This window comes from Apiospora aurea (genome assembly GCF_038362705.1).
Source record: "Apiospora aurea strain CBS 24483 chromosome Unknown utg000006l_segment0_segment0, whole genome shotgun sequence".
Taxonomy (NCBI): Eukaryota; Fungi; Ascomycota; class Sordariomycetes; order Amphisphaeriales; family Apiosporaceae; genus Apiospora; species Apiospora aurea.
The window spans coordinates 796,230-816,731 of NW_027117393.1; the positions used below are offsets into that span (position 1 = coordinate 796,230).

The 20,502-nt window shown below is 54.1% G+C and overlaps 5 protein-coding genes across 5 annotated transcripts; 1 reads left to right on the forward strand and 4 right to left on the reverse strand.

The window, feature by feature from the left end:
• Positions 1-86: 86 nt before the first annotated feature.
• PG986_008858 (uncharacterized protein) lies at positions 87-530 on the forward strand (the record flags this gene model as incomplete). Its single annotated transcript, XM_066845080.1, has 1 exon — positions 87-530. The coding sequence occupies one exon, from the start codon at positions 87-89 to the stop codon at positions 528-530; it is 444 nt and encodes a 147-aa protein (XP_066697478.1).
• Positions 531-1,749: 1,219 nt separating this feature from the next.
• PG986_008859 (GTPase-activating protein GYP5) lies at positions 1,750-4,805 on the reverse strand (the record flags this gene model as incomplete). The annotated part of the gene is made up of 4 exons (XM_066845081.1): positions 1,750-1,812; positions 1,872-3,976; positions 4,044-4,512; positions 4,686-4,805. 4 exons carry the CDS (start codon positions 4,803-4,805, stop codon positions 1,750-1,752), a joined length of 2,757 nt encoding a protein of 918 aa, XP_066697479.1.
• Positions 4,806-7,842: 3,037 nt separating this feature from the next.
• On the reverse strand, positions 7,843-10,066 carry PG986_008860 (uncharacterized protein; the record flags this gene model as incomplete). Its single annotated transcript, XM_066845082.1, has 3 exons — positions 7,843-8,770; positions 8,818-9,409; positions 9,934-10,066. The coding sequence occupies 3 exons, from the start codon at positions 10,064-10,066 to the stop codon at positions 7,843-7,845; spliced, it is 1,653 nt and encodes a 550-aa protein (XP_066697480.1).
• Positions 10,067-11,515: 1,449 nt separating this feature from the next.
• Positions 11,516-15,658, reverse strand: PG986_008861 (uncharacterized protein; the record flags this gene model as incomplete). Its single annotated transcript, XM_066845083.1, has 5 exons — positions 11,516-11,545; positions 11,634-12,300; positions 12,373-15,311; positions 15,385-15,536; positions 15,634-15,658. 5 exons carry the CDS (start codon positions 15,656-15,658, stop codon positions 11,516-11,518), a joined length of 3,813 nt encoding a protein of 1,270 aa, XP_066697481.1.
• Positions 15,659-17,686: 2,028 nt separating this feature from the next.
• PG986_008862 (uncharacterized protein) lies at positions 17,687-19,643 on the reverse strand (the record flags this gene model as incomplete). The annotated part of the gene is made up of 7 exons (XM_066845084.1): positions 17,687-17,915; positions 17,970-18,393; positions 18,458-18,988; positions 19,054-19,129; positions 19,195-19,221; positions 19,394-19,434; positions 19,619-19,643. The coding sequence occupies 7 exons, from the start codon at positions 19,641-19,643 to the stop codon at positions 17,687-17,689; spliced, it is 1,353 nt and encodes a 450-aa protein (XP_066697482.1).
• Positions 19,644-20,502: the final 859 nt, after the last annotated feature.

A 20,502-nucleotide genomic window follows, 5' to 3' on the forward strand; every position in this document is an offset into this window, starting at 1 on the left:
CCAGACGTTGTAGGTTACAGTCGACTGGACACGAGCACTATCGATCCCGTATGTCTGGGTCGATACAATCACTATCATCCAGGGGCATGTCGCAGACCCGGAGAGGGAGTCCCAGGTTGATAGATTCAATCTACAGCCGCGTGTTCCGAACGATCCGCTCGCTCGGCCCCTCGGGCATCAGCGGTCTCCTGCGTCAGGCTTTTCGTCAACCCGTAGCCAAACTTCCTTTCTTCAAGAAGCCGCGGCCGACAGTACGAGCGAGCATCGACCTCCGCTTCGCGAGTACGACAGTAATCGCGCCCTACGTACCTCTAGAGGCTCAGGTCTCCCGCCAGTCGCTAGCAGGGGCTGCTGCTGTACGCTCGTTCCAGGGGCAGCTCCTGTCCATGTCGTTTTCCTCGTTCTTGCAGAAGCAGTTCAAACATCCCAACACCAGCCCCAGGCAAGAACCCGCCCATCTCAAGGACCAAGATCCTTACGTCAGCCCCTCGAGGAGTCCTCGTGGGAACATTCGGTCAGATCTCACATAAACGACTACTGGATGATTGACGTGAACAAGCCTTGGGTATGTCATCAAGCATGGCGTAGATATCAAGGCCGGAGTGAATGGCCACAGCCCACTGGGGCGTCTGAAAAGCACCCTCTTCAGGTTCCAATCAGGGGTCAGCTTGAGAACAGACTCGCTGACAGACTTTGAGGGATGCCGAGCACGAGGCTAAACAACTCCATGACGACTTTAAGCCGACACTTCCCTCCTTGCTGTTTCGTGGCCTGCGAGGAAGATGGCTCAATTGTAGATATAGCGGCGGGAGACCTGAACAACACCGAAGAGAGAGTCGTAGCGCGGCTGGTCTGGCCTTCCACTCTACCTCAGTAGGGGCAAGTGCATTCGAGTGAGAAGCTTCATCTCACGGTTCAGTGAGTGTGGAGGGCTTGTACTGTTCAACTGGAGTAGTTGGGAAGAGAAGGCTGGGGGGTAATCTGGTGACATCCTTCGCGAGTGGCTGTATTTATAGATGCGATTTCCATGCTCCTTCATCTTCCACGGCACTGACATCCTCAGCATACAACATATCATGGACACCGCTTCACTTTTTATTCCGTCTCATCTGCGTTCAAGTAGGGTCTCGATATAGTATTCTCTTCTTTGTTCCTATCCTAGTAGCCTACGCCGGTGGTAGGGATACACAAAGTTGTTGACCCGCGTGCCTAGCTGGCAATTATCCCGGGGTCGGGGTAGTGTTGACAAGTATGTTGACTTGAGGTTTCGATCACACTCCACTGCTTCACTTCTTCTTCGTCATCGTCATCGTCTCCAGAGATTATTATTTACACAATATTCTTTCTCATGCCTCGTTAAGAAGCCGTTCTTTCTGTCAAAGACTCGAGCTGATAGACACTTCATGATGATTCGTTGTCCTCTTGTATTCTTCCCACAGCTCCTGCTTAGAGAGCGACTTGGTGAGCAGGGAAAGTGGTTGATGGCACGTAGGCAATGCTTTTCCCGTTAAGCGACCTTGCCAATCGAATAAACCAAACATTGCATTGAACGTAGGAACACTCATGGGGACGCATGCAGTACTGATAACATGCTTTCACAAGATCGGGTCCCAGTCTCGACTTTCGCGTTGCGTCCAAGGTGAGGTACGGATGCTGGCCTGGCTTGGTGCCGAGCTCCCCCACACTATATAGGGCCGGATTCAAGGGCTTTGGGTGCCTGGCCATGGCCACGCCGGTGGGTGTGGGAGATTATGCGAATTGCTTCTTCAGCTCGGCCCATTTCCGTTTCAAGGCCTCATGTTCGGATGTGAGCTGTGAGATGTGTTAGCAATTGCAAAAAAAAAAAGGAGTAGGAACGGGTCGTAACATACCTCCGCGAGTTGCATCTTGGTGGCAACCAGCTGTTCATCTGTTCGTTGTTGTTCGTTGATGATACCGCTCAGCTCCTTCACCTTTTGCTCGAGACCCTCGTTGGCTTCCTCGAGCTTCTCCTCCTGGAGCTTGAAACGCACAAACTGGTTGGCCATCTCGACTTGGTCCCTTTCACTTTCCTCGACATGCTTTTCCAGCTTTCGTACTTGAACAGCATAGGTTGCATTCTGGGACCTCAGTCTCTCGAGTTCCTGCTGGCGTTCCTTTTCGCTGCGGGTCTTCTCTACCCACTCCGCCGTGTAAGCCTTCAGGAGCTCAGGGGTAACCTTCACTTCGCAGGCGTCTCGCACGAGCTGATCAGCCCGGTAGACCTCCTTGTCTACACTGGCGGAACTGCTGCCGAAGAACCCGTTCTCAAGAATGCTGCCCGCACTAGGAGCTTGATCGACGTAGACGTCGAAGAGCTTATCCTTGAGATGGGTAGTCAGCTGACCCATGTCCGACATGCCAAGAAGTGTTTCCTTGTTCTTTTGCATCAGAACAATGCCAAACTTCAAGATGGCTGCCAGGCCCTCCGAAAGAATCAAATCGTAGATTCGGAGCACGAGTTGAAGCGGGAACCGGTAGGCAAACAGGGTCAAGAACCACTGTGTAGCATACAGATGACCCGTGATGCCGCGGCGGTGTAAGTGGCAGTAGAGCGCAGGTTCCAGGTCCTCCAGCAACCGCTCGAACTGGTAGAGACGCATGTGAAGGCCGGGCATGTCCTGGATGAACAGATCCCGCAACTTGTATTCGTGCATGAGCTTTACGAGGAGGCAGAAAGCCTCTTCTTCGGGCATGTTGAAAAGGATAGGCATGATGAGGAAGTTCATGCCTTGGGCATAGCCCACAGCCTCGTCATAAAGAGCATACGCCTTGCAGACTCCGAATAAGCCGTCCTGAAGCCCGGCAGCCTGGGCGTGCTTTGAGTAGCTGGTCCTCGCACCCATATCCTTGCGGATAACCTTTTCCAGTTTCTGGACTTTGATAATGTCATCCTTGTCCTTCTTCTTTTGTTCGGCGGCCGCTACAGCCTGAGCCCTCTGGATGGCCTCCACATCCTTCTCCGAGGGGACAGGAGACTTTGTGCCGTTGGACCCGGACTTTTCCGAGTGGACAGATGAGGCCGACGACGTCAATGTTTCCTTTTCGATGCTCAGATTGCCGTTGCTGAGCGAGCTGATGGAGGTGCTGTTGCTGTTCCTATTCGGGTTCTTCTCAGTACCCCGAGCAAGATAATCTCGGTAAGCCAGCTCCAAGTCATCGTTTTTGCTCTGTGCCAGGACCTGCCAAACAACACCTCGAATGACGTTGGGGATACCCGTCGCAATGGCCTGGTTCAACTCCTCTGCACTGGTTCTCGCCACCGCAGCAGGGCCCTCGTAGACCACATTTTGCCAGAGATCCCAATCGACCTGAGAATCGTTTATGGCAGAGGGCCCTGCCATAACGCCCGATACGGTACCCGGTGCGAGATCTGGGTTTGGTGTTGGAGGAATAGGAGAAAGGGGCCCGGCATCTAGAGTTTCAGCACCAAGATTCGTGGTGTCTATCGGTGTCGGCAAGGCGCCCTGGATAGAAGAGGTATCCTCATCCGGCAGCACGATACCAGCTTCCTCCCGCATGCGAACCAATTTGAAGCGGTCCTTCAGGCTATTCCTTACCGACTTCGGTCGTGCTCCATTCTCGTCGCCTTCCTCGAGCTTGCTCAGCATCATCTCTGGGTTACTACTCAGAGTTGCCATCGAGCTTGTGGTATCACGCCTCGTAGTTCGAGGGATGGACGCTGGAGGCGAGCTATTATCTTTGGAATTTCGTGAAGAAAGCCATGTGAAGGGGCTGGTGAGTTTCCGCGAAATTCCCGGGGGTTTGTCGGCAACAAGAGAATCTCTTGGTGTAGCAAGATTTGCTGATGTGGTCGGAGGACTAGAGGTGTCCTTTGGGGGTGACTCGGTAGCATTGGTGGGAGACCAAGGCATAAGATTGCCCAACGACAGCTTCTTACCAGGCCTCTTGGGCGGCACAGCAGGCGGTTTCTCTTCTTCCTCGACTGCGACTTCTTCTGCAAAGAAAATGTTAGCAGCTTCGTCGGCAAGTAGACAACATAGAATTTGAAGAATACAACATACCTTTCGCCACGCTGGTAGTCTCGTCGCCGTCATCCAGCTTTACCTCATCCAGCTTTACCTCATCCAGCTTTACCTCATCCAAGGTGCCGTTGGTGGAGATGACGCTCGGTTCCCGGACCGACTCCTTGTGTAAATCATCCTCTTCCTCTACTATAGGCTCCACGTGTTTCTCCGGCGGTGCAGGTGCTTCATCGTCGTGATCGTGAGCTGCTGCTGCGTGGGCATCATGGGCGTCGTGAGCGTCGTGGGCATCATGAGCGTCCGAGTCTCCGGTGACTTGAACTTTCTCTTCCTCAGCTTCGGGCTCTGGCACCCCCACGTCCGACGTGGGTTTATCTGGCACCGCTTCCGGCTCTTCATCTTTCAGCGACTCTTTCAACGAGGGCGCTGCGGCAAGTTTGTAGGCGGAGGAGCTTCGTTTCGTGAGGGATCGGACCGAGCGTGCATCGACGGCGTCCTCGAATGTGTCCTGGGGAAGGGCCATGGGATCAGCAACCGTGAACAAAACAAGACAAGGTCAAGTCAAAGATAGATGGGGGCATGATGTTGTGCAACCTCTTGGGGGCTTGAGGCGGCATACACAGAATGCGGGCAGTAAAGGGCCGCCCAGTTGCATTTTGGCAATAAAGAGGTTGGACTTACATTGTCTTCTCTGTCTGAAATGGCCGATTCGTCGTCCCCCCTTGGCTGCTGCACCTCTAGTGCAGGAGGAGCGGCAGTGTGCTGGTGGTGCTGCACCTGCGCCTCTCCTTGTTCGGCCATAGTGGTAGTGATTGTCGAGCCGAGGACCTAATCAAAAGGGAGGGTATAAAGAACGTCAATGGGTCGGAACAAGAAAGCAAAGCAGGTCGGCAATGACAAAAAAAAACGACCAAAAGGCTAGTAGTAGCAGCAGCGGTGCAGTGTCAGAGAAAGAGGGTTTGGGTTAGGAATGCATTCGGGCGGTATGTGGTTTTTGGACGGCGGTAGGGCGGCTGTCCGCTGAATGATTGGTATGGGGGAGGTATCGCGCGACTGTGTGTTTCAATGAATGGATGTTCCCTCGAAGCTCCAGAGTCGGTGGTGGTTGGTGGAGCTTTTTGGTGGTTTCGTCGAGGTCGGGTTAGGCTTGGGGTCTTTTCTTTTGGCCGACCCGATTCGATGGCTGTTGTCGGTGTGTGCTTTGTATGTGTACCTCTCCTATTTCCGTGTATCCCGTTGCGAGCGAAGGACAAGGAGAAAGGAGGGCGCTGCTGCTACGGGACAGGGACACGTAAAAAGAATAAGCTGGTGGTTCTTCGAGTCAAGATTCATCCGCTCTCACAATGACATGGCCAGTCCTCGATGCATGCGCAGTGAGTGCGGTTTTGGTTTCTTCGGCTTTAGCAGCTGGTTCAAGAAGGTGACAGCCCGGCCAGTCAGTCAAGCACAGGAAGCGGTGGTGACGGCCCCCTACAACTCGAGCCATAGGACTGCCCATACGCATCGATCTTCTTCTCCTCCGTATGGCTGCCGTCTTTGACGCGTGCGGGCATGAAGCAAATAAAATTGAACATGCTGTTTTCTCTCCTTTACCCAGGTGAGCCCCCTGCCAGTCCCTGCCCGTCCCTGCTCCCCTGCCATCGTCCCCGTTAATAGCCCACTGTTCTGGTAGTGCCGGGCCCTCCAGCTGGCCCGTCCCACTGGGTTGTCATCCTGTTCAGCGGTGGCCTAGCATCCTAGCGAGCCTGCGGTGGCTTAAAACCGTGCTTGGCCTGTCGAGCCCCACCCAGCGCTACTGTCACTGTGCAGGTGCCTTATGTGGAATGACCCCTAAACCAACGGACAGCACGTTGAAATCCCCCTCCCCTAGCAACAGTTCGGGAAACTCTGTATGGGCAGAGCCGCCAACATTTTTTCCTTTCACCCATGCGCTCGCGCCGTCTTGGCCTGGCCCCGTCCCTGAAAATCTGACCCGGCGACCAGGCCCAACCGAAGCAAAACAATCCCCAAGCACACCTCGCGACCTTCTCGATGCATCCATGGGTGTTCTAGCCGCCCGATCCTGTTCCTGCTCCTGAGTTCATTTGGCCAGGAGGCGCAGGCCGCAGGAGGGACGGATGGACGGACGGCTTCCATTTCTCGCCAGTTCAGGGGCGGATACAGACAGGACTAACTGACAGGCACCTATCTTGGCCATCTCCGATCTACCATCGGAAAGGCAAAAAAGCAACAGAGTGAGACATAACGTTTGTTGCACAGGCTGGCACCACCCCTAATCCCTAATTCCCATTGTACAACTTGATCGTCGCTGACTTGGGCCATCTCATTTCTCTTATGCATACACGCATACAGATGTGTCGATGCCGGTTGGATCGGCATAGCATGACTCCTCTAGCTCACCGACCTAGGTATTCTTAGCCGTACATAGTTGACCGATCTGCCATGGGATGTTTGTTGATCGACTCTCATTAACCGTTCGAGCCTCTCCAGAACCTCGAGGGCCTTCAGGGTTTGACTTTGCCCAGAATCCTTCCCGTACTGCCTGTCTTGCTGCCTGGCAGTTTGATATTCTATGCCAAGCAAGACATGTCGACCCAGTGACAGGAACACGCGGGACACCAATGTCTGTGTGTCTGTGTGATGTATGTTTGTACTCGCTAATGCAGCATCCAGGAGGTTTGTTTTTCTAGACTGTCTCGACTCGCGACCCGGGCAGCCAATCAATCAATTGCGGACCTTACTTTATCCCCCCATGCATGCAGTAACGTCACAAGCACTCTTGACGTGTGGTCGCCGAGAGCTGCATACACTCTCAGTCAGCCTTTTACAGTACCTAGGTAGTAGCCGATCGAAGCAGCAGTCCATCCCGAGCTGTTGCTGCTGGCTGTACATAGATAGGATGGGAAAAGAAAGAAAAAAAAAGAAGACTGGCAAATTCCTTCCCTCAACCTTGACAATGTTTATTCTCTAGAGTGGACCAAAAGTTCGATACCGCTTCCCCTCCCCTGCCAACCACGAAATCCACACTGGATGGAGATAGAAAATGCAAAAGAACTGGAGAGGCTGGGAATCGAACCCAGAACCTTTTCCATGCTGGAAAACAGACTCTTGAAGAGACAGTAGCGCATGCTAAGGAAACGTCATACCACTAGACCACATCCCCTGTTATTTGATGTAAGTACGAGTAACTTATAGTATTCTAATACTGCTTGTTTCCTTGAATACAAAATACCGCAAGAAAACTAGGGCAGGCTTCTAGACCAATGAGAATACCATATCCCCTTGATGACAACAACGCCAGTAGGATAAGCATCATGCCCAGTGGGATAAACATTACATCACGGCACTTAATATTATTCCCTAATGCGTAGAGGAAGGTAAGGCATAGTGGAAGTTCACGCCGTCCATTGCAGAATTTCGCATTCAAGGGGATATTGCTGCTGTCGCATGTTCCCTCATTGGGACAATATCCCATCTTCACAATTACACTGCATGATCAAACGGGAAGCACAAAAGATGTAGTAGGTCTGCTTTGGTGAGATGCTTCGTCTCACTGAATGTGTCCTATTAGAGTTTCTAGCATTGTTGGGTAACCCCCTTTTCTCTATTTGATCCATTCATTGCCCTTTGCATTTTCCCTTGTCGTGGTCCAGACAAACCGTGCCCCCTGAAATCATCATGAGAGGCGGCGCTGCCTTCCATGCAAGATGAATCCAAACCCAGGACTTCGTTTAGACCAAATCCTCCTTCCAGCAGCATGAACCTAGAGTATCCCTCAAATCGTCCATGATCGTGACTCATTAACGTTATCGTATCAGCGTAACCCAAGTTCGCAGTTCTAGCTCAGGCCAACGCTCTGCAGTATCTGTCTAGCCTCTTCCTCATCATAGTCGCACGGGATAGGGTACAAGTTCTCCGAGCGCGTGAGCTCGACAGCATACTTGCGGAACAGAAACGGAACCGGACCCGCCGTCGTCGCGAAAGCCATCGGGTTCTCGCCATTCGCGACGTGATACACCCGCCGGGCGTCCACGTTGCGGTACCGGGGCACGGGCAGCCGTCGGTCTTTTCCTCCGGCAGCGCGCTCGTCGCCGGCACCGATCAGCTCGTTGAAGCTGGGCCAGTCGGTCAGTCTGCGCTCGCCCTCGCAGTCGGGTGCCCAGATGTTGTTGCTGGTTTGCACTTTGTGTGTGTAGAACCAGGCGGGGGTGGGCGGCGCAACAGATGTCTCTTCATAAGGATCGTCGGCGGTATCCTGGACAGCGGTATCCTCGACTGTGTATCTGGATTCCGTGGCATATGGATCCTCAATCGAGCTCTGATTCTCGGTAAAATCACGTCTCTCAGCGATCTGTACTGGGCTGTGTTGTGCCCACGCTACATGACTTCCAAAGTTGGTAGGCAACGTCAGATTGGGGGCATCCGAAAAGTATCCGTGGGTATCATAAGGCCCCGGAATGGATCCGTGAGTATGGGAGCCCGAAATGTATCCGTGGGTATCTAAAGGTCCCAAAAAGGTGTCGTAAGGAGTGTGGAAGTCCAAAACGTCTCCGCGTTGAAGATAGGACGGCAGACGGCTCATCGAGACATTGCGACTGTAGGGTTCGAATGCAATCGCAAGAGGTGAGCCGCTCATACTTTCCTCCTCGTTGAATGTACCGATGGCATGAGCAGACTGAGCGGGCGACGGGGGTGGTAGGGGTCTCTGCATGTCAAGGCCGCTGCTGAATGCAAGGCCCTCGAATGGATGGCTCTTGCGAAGTTCTCTTCGCTAACGGTATTGCCGACACCAGCAGACTGAGCGAGCGATGACGAAGATGAAGGAACAAAGTCTCCAGCAGCGACGGGGTATCTCAGGCGACTACCCGAAGAAGACGACGGATGGGCCACATCGTAGTGTGGGCTGTGGGGGGCGTCTGGTGTAGAAGAAGATGAAGATGGAGCGGGAGGGAGGATTCCTACGGCGCGACGGGAACGAGCCCTGGTGCGCGTGTGACTCCAAATGTCACGACGTCTCTGGGCGTACGACTCCATAGTTTGGTTTGGTTGGTCATCGGACGAAAGCGGCGGCGGCGACGATGTCTTGGGCGCTTCAATGGAAGAAGAAAAACTCGTGAATGCGGTGAACCAGGATGCGCCTAACTCGTGTGCGCTTCTGATCCTGCGTTCAGCGAACGCTGCGGCTTCTGATCCTGGCGCAGAAGTTCGGGGGGCTGCTGGTAACGGGAATTGAAAGAGCTCGTCACAGATGGGTGTGGATGACGGCTCAAGAGAAGGCTTGTCACTCGCATGCGACGAGCTGGAGGAAGATTGTTGATGTGACTCGATGTGACTAGTTGCGGGCGCAGGTGTGAAAGAGGTGCTGGCCTCTGCTTCTTTCTGGTTCTTGGAAGTTGTTGGTGAGGCTGCGAACAAGGCCAGTCAGTCAATCAGTTCTCTCAAGTGACAATTAGAACAACAGGTAGCTCAGGTAGCTAGGTAAATCGCCGATGTTGACATCGTGACTGCGCAAGAGCTCTCTGGTGCTGGTACCGTGGGAGTGCCGTGTTACGCGCATGTCGTGCGCGTCGTCGCATGCGTCGTTGCATACGTCGTCGCACGTCGCGCACTCGAATTGTTCTAGATAGGAGGGCCACGATCCTGTGGTCGAAGGCGAACAGCCACGAAAGAGTCCTTCCAGCGGGAAGCCCCCAGTAACGACCGCGCAACCGGTAATCTCATAAACACCTCGCTGCTCAAGAGCGACGACGACCTCGACGACAAGGTGCAAATATCGCCCCCTATCTCGGTATACAGCACTGGGAACATGGGAACCGAACGCGATCAAAACACAACAGGAAATACACAAAAACGGATTTGATTTACATCCAACCACAAGAAGCACATCGTGAACAACCCAAAAACAAAACCAAGGAAATGGTTCAAATACCTTCTCTTCTGGCCGACATCTTCCTCAGCCCCAGGCGCAGGAGAGCCCGAGGAGGCCGGGGTTCCTGCGCCTGAGGCTGGGGCTGGGTCTTGGCGACCTGGGCGTACCGAGGTTGGGAGGGCCTCTCCTCCATTGCTGTTGTTGTTGTTGCGGTGGTGCTGTTGGTGTTGCTGGTGCTGGCCGCCGCTACCTAGCTGTTGCTGCTGCTGCCAGAGCAAAAGGGGGGATGAAGTACCTATGTACCTCTCGATGCCCGTGTCCAGGGCGGGTGGAAGAATAGGGACAAAGCACTCTTTTCAAGGATGGCCGACAGCAGGACCTTTGGCAGGTTATGATCAACGACGACAATGTCCCCAGCAAGCCTGTATATCTATATTGAGATTTAGAGCTGGTTGTCTGCAGGCTCGAGCAATGCCGAATCGCATATCGTCAGTTGTATTCGCGGTTTATGAAAACACTGCACTCTCGGTCGCTGAACTCTCCCAGGGATCTCCAGCTACCAACCATCGAAGAAATATTATCAGAACGCCCAGAAAATCTTCATTCTTTAGATTTGCGTTTTGCCTCGACCGTTGTAGAACCAAGCCGGCGAACCCATCCCACAACACAGGGTTTGAGGTGATCCCGTCCAGGAAAAAGCTTGCTTCCCACACATCAAGACAAACAAACGCCACCAGTCGAGGCTGTAAACGAGTGATGGGGTTTGTCTGATCATAACCGATAACTACATGACTGACCATAGCCCATTAAACGTGCAAGTGATAAACTGTTTTCAACCCTTTCCCCCATAGCTACATGCTCATGCTTCGCGACGTACCCTTGGCCTTTCGATGAGGTATAGACGGGGACGTCTCCGGTCCGAAACAGCCATCAACTCAGCTGATCTACCTCGGTGGTATGTCACGTAGAGGCCGTTAGATGGGTCGGATACAAGTGCGCGTATGCGTGAATTCGTCGGGGATTCCAGCTCGAGCATTCCAGGAGGAGTTGATCATGGTGGTAGTAATGCAGCAGGCTCAACTCGGACGTTGGTTGTGTCACGTTTCCTCCATCTTCCGGGGTCCATACTTGAGCCACCATGGCCTCAAGAAACCTGAGGGCTCATGCCAATACCATGCACTACTCGAATTCATATCATCAATTCCCATAAACATGTCAAAACACCACGGTATCAAATATGTAAAACGAATGCTACCGAACCCCTCTCAAATCGACTCACCACGACGAGCCAAGACGAGGAGGAACATAAAACAACATCAAAATAAAACCATGCCACCCACGCCCCTTATATGCAAGCCGGATTTTTTAGGAAACGAAAGCATAAAGGTATCTCGCAAGTAGTTCTCGGTCTTCTTCGTCTTCTCTCTCCATGCAAAAAAACAGTTTAAAAAAATGCGTATACAGTCTTCCTCATATCGTATTGTAAGTGTGCAAGTTCGAGGGGTTGGTTCTCTCCCACCCCCTCTCCTCATATTAACTAACAACCAAAGCAAACCGCCACCACCACCACACTATGACCGCTACCGCACGCACCCATATGACTGGAAAAAGACTAAACAAAAGGAAAAATAGTCAAACACGACTAGGATTGATTCGCAAGGTGGTTGGCAGCCTGCGCTAAAGTATCAGCGGGTGTTGTCTTTTAACCGAACCCTCGTTCGTTATTGTGTGTGTGTGCGATGTTTTTACGCATTACTCACCCGTTCGAGATTGTAATCGTACTTCTCCAGAGCATTCAACGCATCGTTCCGCGAGTATCCCATGCCGGTCAGGTTCTTCAAGATCGGATCATCGTGTGTACCATCCTCCGTAAGTGCTCTGCCAGGATTCTCAGGCCGAGGAGGAGCAAGGCCCGACTTAGGGGACACGGGACTCTGTGATTGCTCGTTAGCCTTGGGTGCTGCCGTTTCGCTGGTGCCATTGGCAGGAGCATCGTCCAAGGTAGCGAACAACGCATCCCACTCTTGGTTGTCCGGGGACTTGGGCCCTGGTCCAGCAGCCGACGCACCAGCATTGTTTGTCGAGATCGTCGGGGCCCCAGCAGACGTAGTAGATACATTGCCAAAGTCGTAGCTGCTGTCAATGCCGAAGGCGTTGGAGGCGTTGGAGGATTCATTTTTTGGCTGAGAAGGCGGAGGGCTGCTGTCAAAAACAGGGTTGAAGTCATCGAGGTTGGATCGCGAGATGTTGGCAAACTCGTCGTCGGCAGAGCCCTCTTTAGCATCTTCCAGTCCCTCGAATTCGTCATCCAGGTCGTCGAAGGCCCCTTTTGCAGCTGGAGGGCCGGTGTTGGTAACAGTGTGAGGGGCAGGTGCAAAGTCGGATGCTGGGGCAAAGGGATCATCGTCCTTAGGGGCTGTTGCGGCACTTTTATTGGTGGTTAGCACTGGTTCGGGTTCGTTGTTGAAGGGATCCGACAGAACGAAAAATCAGTCATACTTCGTGGAGTGCGTGGACGACGCGGCTCCCATGGATCCCTCAGCAGCAGGGATGTTTGCGGCAGATCTGGTGGCATCGACAGGCGACGTAGACTGGGGTGCCTCCTTGGTGTCAGCCTTCTTGGTGGTTGGCGAAACAGGAGCGAAATCATCATCGAATCCGTTTCCCTCGCTCGCGGTCTCGGAATCGTCATCTCGGTCAAGCTCAGAGATCGGGGGAAACTCGCTGTCGAACTTGGTGAAGGTATTGTTAGTGTCCTTGGGCTTGTCTTGACCACTGCTGGAGCTGCCTGGGAAGCTGGCAAAGGCCGAGTCGAAGTCGTCCTTGGCGCTAACGGGCTCCTTCTTCATGCTCTCGAAGATCTCGCTATCCCGGTTGCTGCCGAATGGGCTCTCGCCGACAGCCTTTGGGGTTTCATCGGGGAAAGCGCCTGGGATAGGTACGCCATCTGTACCAACAGCGGGTGTCTCTTCCGCGTCGGAGCTCTTGGCAACATCCGCTGCGTTCGAGGTAACACTTTGACCAGTTGCGGTAGGTTCGATGGGTTGAGCAGTAGTGGCGGTAGGCTCACCCGAACGGCTCATTGGGGGAGATGCCTGGCGAGAAGAGGTTAGTGACTCGCTCATATTACCCAGAGGCAGGAAGCTAGGAGTCATCTGCCGGAATAGAGGCGGAGCTGGGGGCTCAGCAGTCAGGGTATCTTGCCGACTGACAGTAGGACTAGAAGTTCCCGGGGTTGCAAAAGATCCAACACTTGCCGTTGACGTGCCCGTATTCTGCTGCTTGAACGATGTTGCCGGCGGCGGCGGTGTGCTCGACGAGCTAGGGGCAAAACCACCAAAGATGTCGTCAAACGACTTGTCACCATAAGGCTTCGCAACAGGGGGCGAAGCAAAGGCGCCCATCATGTCAGTGCTTCCAGTTCGCCTGAAGAAGGGGTTGTTAGCGCTAGCAGACGACGGCGCCGGGCTTGCCACCTGAGCAGGTGCAGGAACCGGCGAAGAGACACTGCCTCGAGGCGATGCGGTGGCACTGTTGCTGCTCAGCTCCTTCGCTTCAGCCTGCAACTTGTCGCGTTGTCCCTCCACGGTTGACAGCTGCTTGCTGTTGATAGCCACCAGACCCTTCAACCGGCGGGATTCCGACCTCAGCTTCTCAATTTGCGGCGTCAATTGAGCAACCTCGTTGTTGGCCTCGCTAATCTGTTGCTTGAGGGTGGCATTTTGAGATTCGTATTTTTGGAACTCCGCCAAGAGAGTGCTGTGTTCCTCGGCGATTTTGTTGCGCTTATCTGTTATTTCAGAAGTTTGCTGCATGAGAACGCCGACTTCCCGCTGCATCTGTTCCTTCTTCTGTTTGAGCCCATCGACAACCGCCACCTCTTGCTCGTAGGCGGTTCGTAGTTGAGATAGCCGGGTTTCGAAGTTCTTCTTCTGCTGGCTGGTCTGGTTAATATCCTTTTCGGTACTGCTACGTGTAGCCTGGACTTGCTGCATCTGGTTAGACAGGGATCCAATCTGGTTCGACAAGTTGGCCAGCTCGGTTGTCTCGTTCGTCAGCTTCTTGCTGATCTCCGGGTCGTTGTCGCCGAGCAGATCATCCATACCCCCCATAGCCGCAGGCGGCTTGGGACCGCCAGCCGAGGTTGCCGAGCCACCGGTGTCCTGTGCAGTCAGGCCTCTGCCGAACGAAGATGACGGAACAAAAGGACGGAATTGGTTGCCGGTAGGAGAGGCTCGGACGGGAGAGGCCGGTGGCATGGGAGATGCCGACGCAAAGGGATCCTTCGCAGCCGAGCCGCCAGTAGTCTGAGACACCTGGACAGGAGCAGGAGCGGGCGAGTCGAGGCCAAAGAGATCATCGAGAGCGGACTTGGGCGCCGGTGGCGGTTGAGGAGGCGCAGGCGCAGGCGCATCGAAAGGAGAACCGCTCGAAGTGGGGGGACGCACTTGAGTGCGTAACGACGGCGGGATTAGGTTAGGAGGCAGCGTCGTAGGTACGGTGTTAGAGCCGTCTCGGCGGGTTCGTTGTTGGCGGATAAGGAACATAGCGACGGCAAATGTGTCTCGGGTGAGCCGTCCCTCGGAATTGATATCAGCGAGATCCCAGATCTGAGCTAGCGCATCCTCCGAAAGGTTCGATTGACTCAAGAAGGGCACAGCCTCTTCACCGGTGATGAATCCCTTGTTTGTCTTGTCCAGGTCGTTGTAGAACTGGTCGAATCGCGCCTTATCGACCGGGGTCACGGCCCAGTCTGAGCCAGACATCTGCGGGGTGAGGCCGGTAGCCTGGGGGTTCAGAGGTGATCGCGGCATTTGGCCAGCAGGGCGCATGTGAGCCGAGCCGCTCAGTTGTCGCGGGATAGCCGAGAGCGGTTGGCCGGTCGGCTGGGGGCTTTGACGAGACATCGAACCCCGTCTCGTCGCAGCTTCATACAGGGCAGCCGGCAGGACGTTAGGCAAACCACGCAGGGCGCCAGTCTTCATAGATGTGAGGAGGTGCATCGCAATGACAAACTCCGTCTGGACAAGCGACCCTCTCTGCTCGGTATCGGCGAGCTGCCAGATTCTGCCCAGCACTTCATTTGGCAGACCCGATTTCTCGAAGATAGTCCTGGCCATGTCGCCAGGCAGCAGGTTCCCCTGCAGGCCCTGTCGCTCAAACAAGCTGGCATATTGCGATACTTTCTCGGGCGTCAGAGGAGGTATACGGATGGGCGCACCGCCGGTTCCTTGGGCCTGTAGCGGCGACGGTTGCGGCGGAGGCACGGGAGGGCCGGCGGGCGTGAAGCCTTCGAATCGCGGAATGGGACCCTGCTGGAGGGCAATCTCTCGGGATGGTTGGCGGCCGGCTTGCGCGTGGCCGATGAGGCGGAGGGTGAGGCCGAAACCAGCGGGTGTCAGGAAGCCGCGGTTCTCCTGGTCTGCTATTTGCCAGATCTAGCGATGAACGATCCTTATATTAGCGCCCTGACCGACGTTTGCACTCCTCGCGCAGGGGGTGTAAACCTACCTCGCCGAGAATTGAGGAATCTAGTCTCGTTTTCTCGAAGAATTTGACAGCCACTTCACCGGTCACGACGCCGACACTTTCGGTGTCGGCTTGGCGGAAGAGTTGGCCATAGACCCGCTTCTCCTCGGGAGTCAGGTTGAGGTTCGGCACAGCTGTAAACAGAGGGTGACGTTAGTTATATATGGGGATGATAAAGAAGCGAACTGCTATGTTTTGAGAAAGCAGTCTGCCATGCCAGTAAGCACTTACCTGCCTCAACAGCTTCGATCGACATGGTTGCGTGGCCGAGCTCGGTTGGTCTTGATGGTGGGATTTGGTAGGACGGGGGCCTTGGTGGTTGCGTGTCGTATTTGACGATGGTCGAGGTACGATGTTTGTTACGATCGTAGGTCGCAGTAGACGTAGACTCCAGGCAGCTCAATTTCCCAACTCTGCCAGCTTATTATTGTATCGTCGCCGAGAATTGGCGGACGGAAGGGGGGTTGAAACAAGCGTATGAAGCCCAGCCTCGGCTTGCTTGGTTGGCTGCGCAATAAATTGAGGTGTATGGAGATTGCAGTAGGTCGGTCGGCGATTGCGGAACGGGGTCTGGTCTCAGTGGTCTGGTCTGGTCTGTTGCGTTTGGGTACGATGCTCTGGCCGTAAATCGGTAGAGACGCCAAGGGGGCTTGGGGCGACGACAATAGTTCAGCCTCGGCGAGGTGGTGATGGGACAGCAGGTACGGTATAATACGTAGCAGGCACACGCAGTCAGTCTCCTGGCTCTGGAAGGTTTAATTATCGAGATGTTCTGTGCGCTCGGTGGTGTACCATCTCCAAGTGCAAGGTCACTCACTGGCTGGTACAGATGGTTCAATGTTCAACTTTTGGAGGAGGCTGGCTGGTTGGTGCTGGGCCCGGCGTCGTCAATCAATCAATCAAAAGGGGATCGCCTGCTGGCCCGTTGTTTTTTCTAGGGTGGAGTTTCTGCTCTGGGATGCTCTGGGATGCTCTGGGATGCTCTGGGACCTGAACGGGACAGGCAGGAGATGGTGGATGGGCGACGAACAGGACAGGGGCTGTTTGCCTGTAAAGCTTGGGAGCTCTCCAAAGGCCGGGGTGCACAGTGGACTACTAATTCCAGTTCGGTGTGCTCGCAGGTCATCAGACGTCAGTTTTAGTCCCTCTTCGCAGCCTAACCCAGCAAGCAAAAGGATCAATTCCGGCCCAAGCTTTCGAAGCTCCATCCGTCTTGGTCTTGAAGCTCATCATTATCATCAGCTCGATGTTCAGCTACCCGATGTCTGTGTCTGTGTCTATGCCCGTGTCTGCATGACATGTATGATGTATGTATGTATGTACACACATATGCGCCGACGTTTATCATGTCGCCGTGCGGAAAGTCTACCTGCATGTCTAATAAAATCGCGAATTGACTTTCTCTGTCAGCTCTCCAATTTCAACATCTACCTTATGTAAGGACGTAGTATCCATCAATCCAATATATGTGGCCGACCCTCAATGGAAACGCAATCTTATTGTCACGAGCCGAAACTAGCTGCCACCTGATTGGCACAGACGGTTATGAATGACATGCACCTCGTCTGCACGTCTCTGCCAACCGAATTTCGAGGGGACTCTCTGGGTTCGAATTGCGGATTGCGGAGTGCAGGAGGCCTTCGAACTTCATGATTTTTCCTGAGCACGAGTCCATTGGCCATAGGACAGGTCCCCTAGAAACAACTTGCGCCCAACCGTCACGCTGCATCGTGGGTCTCCCCAATTTTGGGCAGCCATTTGCTGTATTAGCCTCGGGGAACAATCCTAGATATGCCGTTGGAACCATACATAATACACGTATGCACACCAACCAGTACGTCTTCAATCGTGGTTTTCGGGATCCAGATCGCATTTCACATCATGATGAAAAAATATGGGAAGCAAGATAAGGTTGGGGGGTTGGATGAGACTGGCCAATCATTAGACAGGAATAACGACAATATTGGCTCCTGTCATACCATTAAACTTCATAGAATGGGTTTACAAAGTGTATACGACCACTACGCATCCTCAGGCTCAGTGTGTGAATCGAATGATCAAAGCCCCTCGTCCCCTGGTTATCTCGTACATCCTCGCAAGAATGGCGCAATCCTCCTGCCCCTATACTCATGCAACAACAACCGGCGTTTCTGCATCTTTTCACAAAGACAATCAGGGTATCATGCATTAGCTCGGTTATTCGGAGCACCCAAGGCCTCAGTCGGTCCCCATCACGGCGCACTTTCCTGCCCCGCTGGCTGCTGATGTGCCTTTCGTGTGGCCCTTAGTACTCGGCCTCAACATCACCCTCAACATCCAGAGAGTCCGTCGCCACCTCCTCGTAATCGCGCTCGAGAGCGGCCAAATCCTCACGGGCCTCGGAGAATTCACCTTCCTCCATACCCTCGCCGACGTACCAGTGGACGAAAGCACGCTTCGAGTACATGAGATCGAACTTGGAGGACAGAGCGGACCAGGCCTCGGCGATGGCAGTGGTGTTGGAGAGCATGCAGCTATATCTTTGTTAGAACAATGGCGCAACGTTATATCTGGTCGGGTTCACTTACACAGCACGGTCGACCTTGGCGAGGTCACCGTTGGGGACAAGCTCGGGAGGCTGGAAGCAGATACCCAGCTTGAAACCAGTCGGGCACCAGTCGACGAACTGGATAGTGCGCTTGGTCTTGAGGGTGGCAACAGCACCATGGGCGTCCTTGGGGACGACATCACCACGGTACAGCAGGCAGGTGGCCATGTACTTGCCGTTGCGGGGGTCGCACTTGACCATCTGGTTGTAGGGCTCGAAGCAAGACATGGTCATCTCCTGAACCGAGTTGGCCTCGTGGGCAGCCTTGGCGGCCGAGACAATGGGCGCGTAGGCGACCAGAGGGAAGTGGATACGAGGGTAGGGGACCAAGTTGGTCTGGAACTCGTTCAGATCGACGTTGAGGGAACCGTCGAATCGGAGAGAAGCGGTGATGGAGGAGACGACTGTTACACACAAGTTAGAATATGCCGGGTCGGGAGAATCTGCGCCAAAGCGATCGGCACTTACCCTGAGCAATCAGGCGGTTGAGGTTCTCGAAGTTGGGGCGCTCGAGGCCAAGGTTGCGGCGGCAGATATCGTAGATGGCCTCGTTGTCAACCATGAAGGAGCAGTCGGAGTGCTCCAGGGTGGTGTGGGTGGTGAGAATAGAGTTGTAGGGCTCAACGACCGAAGTGCTGGTCTGGGGAGCAGGGTAGACGCAGAACTCCAGCTTGCTCTTCTTGCCGTAGTCGAGAGACAGGCGCTCCATGAGCAGAGCACCGAAACCGGAACCGGTACCACCACCGAACGAGTGGAAAACCAGGAAACCCTGGAGACCAGCACAGCTATCGGCAACGCGGCGAACGCGGTCCAGAACCTGGTCAATCAGCTCCTTGCCGACGGTGTAGTGGCCACGAGCGTAGTTGTTGGAGGCATCCTCCTTGCCGGTGATCATCTGCTCGGGGTGGAACAGAGATCGGTAGGTACCGGTGCGGACCTCGTCGACGACATTGGGCTCGAGATCGCAGTAGATGGTACGGGGGACGTACTTGCCCTGGCCTGGTGTGAAATGTGATTAGCAACCCACCGCTTCCCGAAAAGAACACGAAGCATCATCTACATACCAGTCTCGGAGAAGAAAGTGCTGAAGCCATGGTCAGGATCGGCAGCCTTGCGCTCCTCGGTCAGGTAACCATCGGGCTATAGGAAACGGAAGTCAGCATCCTTGTTGTCGTGCGAAATGTGGATTTGTCATCGAACCATACCTGAATACCGTGCTCGAGGCAGTAGAGCTAGAATGACGGGTTCATGTCAGTATGTTTGGCCCAGTGTAATATTTGTTAGGGTATCGTGTCTGTTGTAGGTTTGGCCTTGGCGTGGTAGCTTTTCACGGTTACCTGGGTGGCACCGCGACGAGCGGCATCGACAGGATGTTGTCAAAGGAACGGGCGACGTCTTTCTTACCTCCCAGCACGAGTTGGCAATCTGGCAACCAGCCTGGCCGACTACACAAACACAAAGTCAGCATGGGAAATCCGAGTTGCGAACGGCTGGACATGGATAGGGCCTGAAGGGAAAGCGACGGCATGGGCAAAGGGGGCCAGCGCGGGATGTTGCGGTGTGGGCGAAAAACACGCGCGCGAGAGGAAAACAATGGGCAGCGGGAATAGGAGGGAGGGAGCAACATACCGTTAATGCTAATGATCTCACGCATCTTGTCGGTTGGATGGAATGCTAAAGCAGTGAGAAAAGACGATGAAGGTGAGAATGGTTCAAGAAGAAAGATCAAAAACAGACAGCCAGAGACAAGACACAGAAAGTGAAGAGAGAGGAGGGATTAGAGGTTTGAGGTGGATTGTTTAGACTGGAAGACGACAGCCCACTTTGGGGGAAGGTTGTTGAAATTATCAAAAGATACCTGACCCTGGTTAGCTTAGCTTCGCCGACCGGCCTATGGGGTGGGAGGAAGGGACTGAGGGACTGGCAGGCTGGCAGAGGAGGGAGGTCAACAACACAGAAACGGGATTGACAGGGACGGCAATGGGTGGGTTGACTAATACTCGCAAGGTGGGGTGGGGGGGGAGAGAGAGAAAGAGGATGCTGGCTGGCAGTGAGATGAGGGAAAAGGCACTTGGCGCTGGCACTCTGCTGCCACTTGGGGGGACTTGGGGCGCTGGAAGCACTTGTTGACTAGCAGCTGTCGATTGATTTGCAGGCGGACAGGGGGGCAAGCAGGAGGGGTCTTGGTGCTTTGGGCCTTTTAGCTGCAGCAGCCGGCCAACCAGTCAGTCAGCCAGTGCACTGTGGTGAAGAAGTGACGGGATTGTGAATGAGCGGCCGGCCAAGCTACAGTACAGGTACACACCTCTCGCTAGCTGGTAGCTGCCAATTGCTGCACGTCTGTCTACAACAGGCCTGTCCACCGTCGCCTTCGTTTTTTTTTTTCTTTTTTTTTTTTCCCCCTCCTTGTTGATTTCCCATGCATGCCCGCGGCCAGAAGAGGGTAAGCGCGCTGAAGCGTTACTTCAAACAGCCTAGCCCTCAGGCCATGAAATTCAATTCACGGAGTGTGA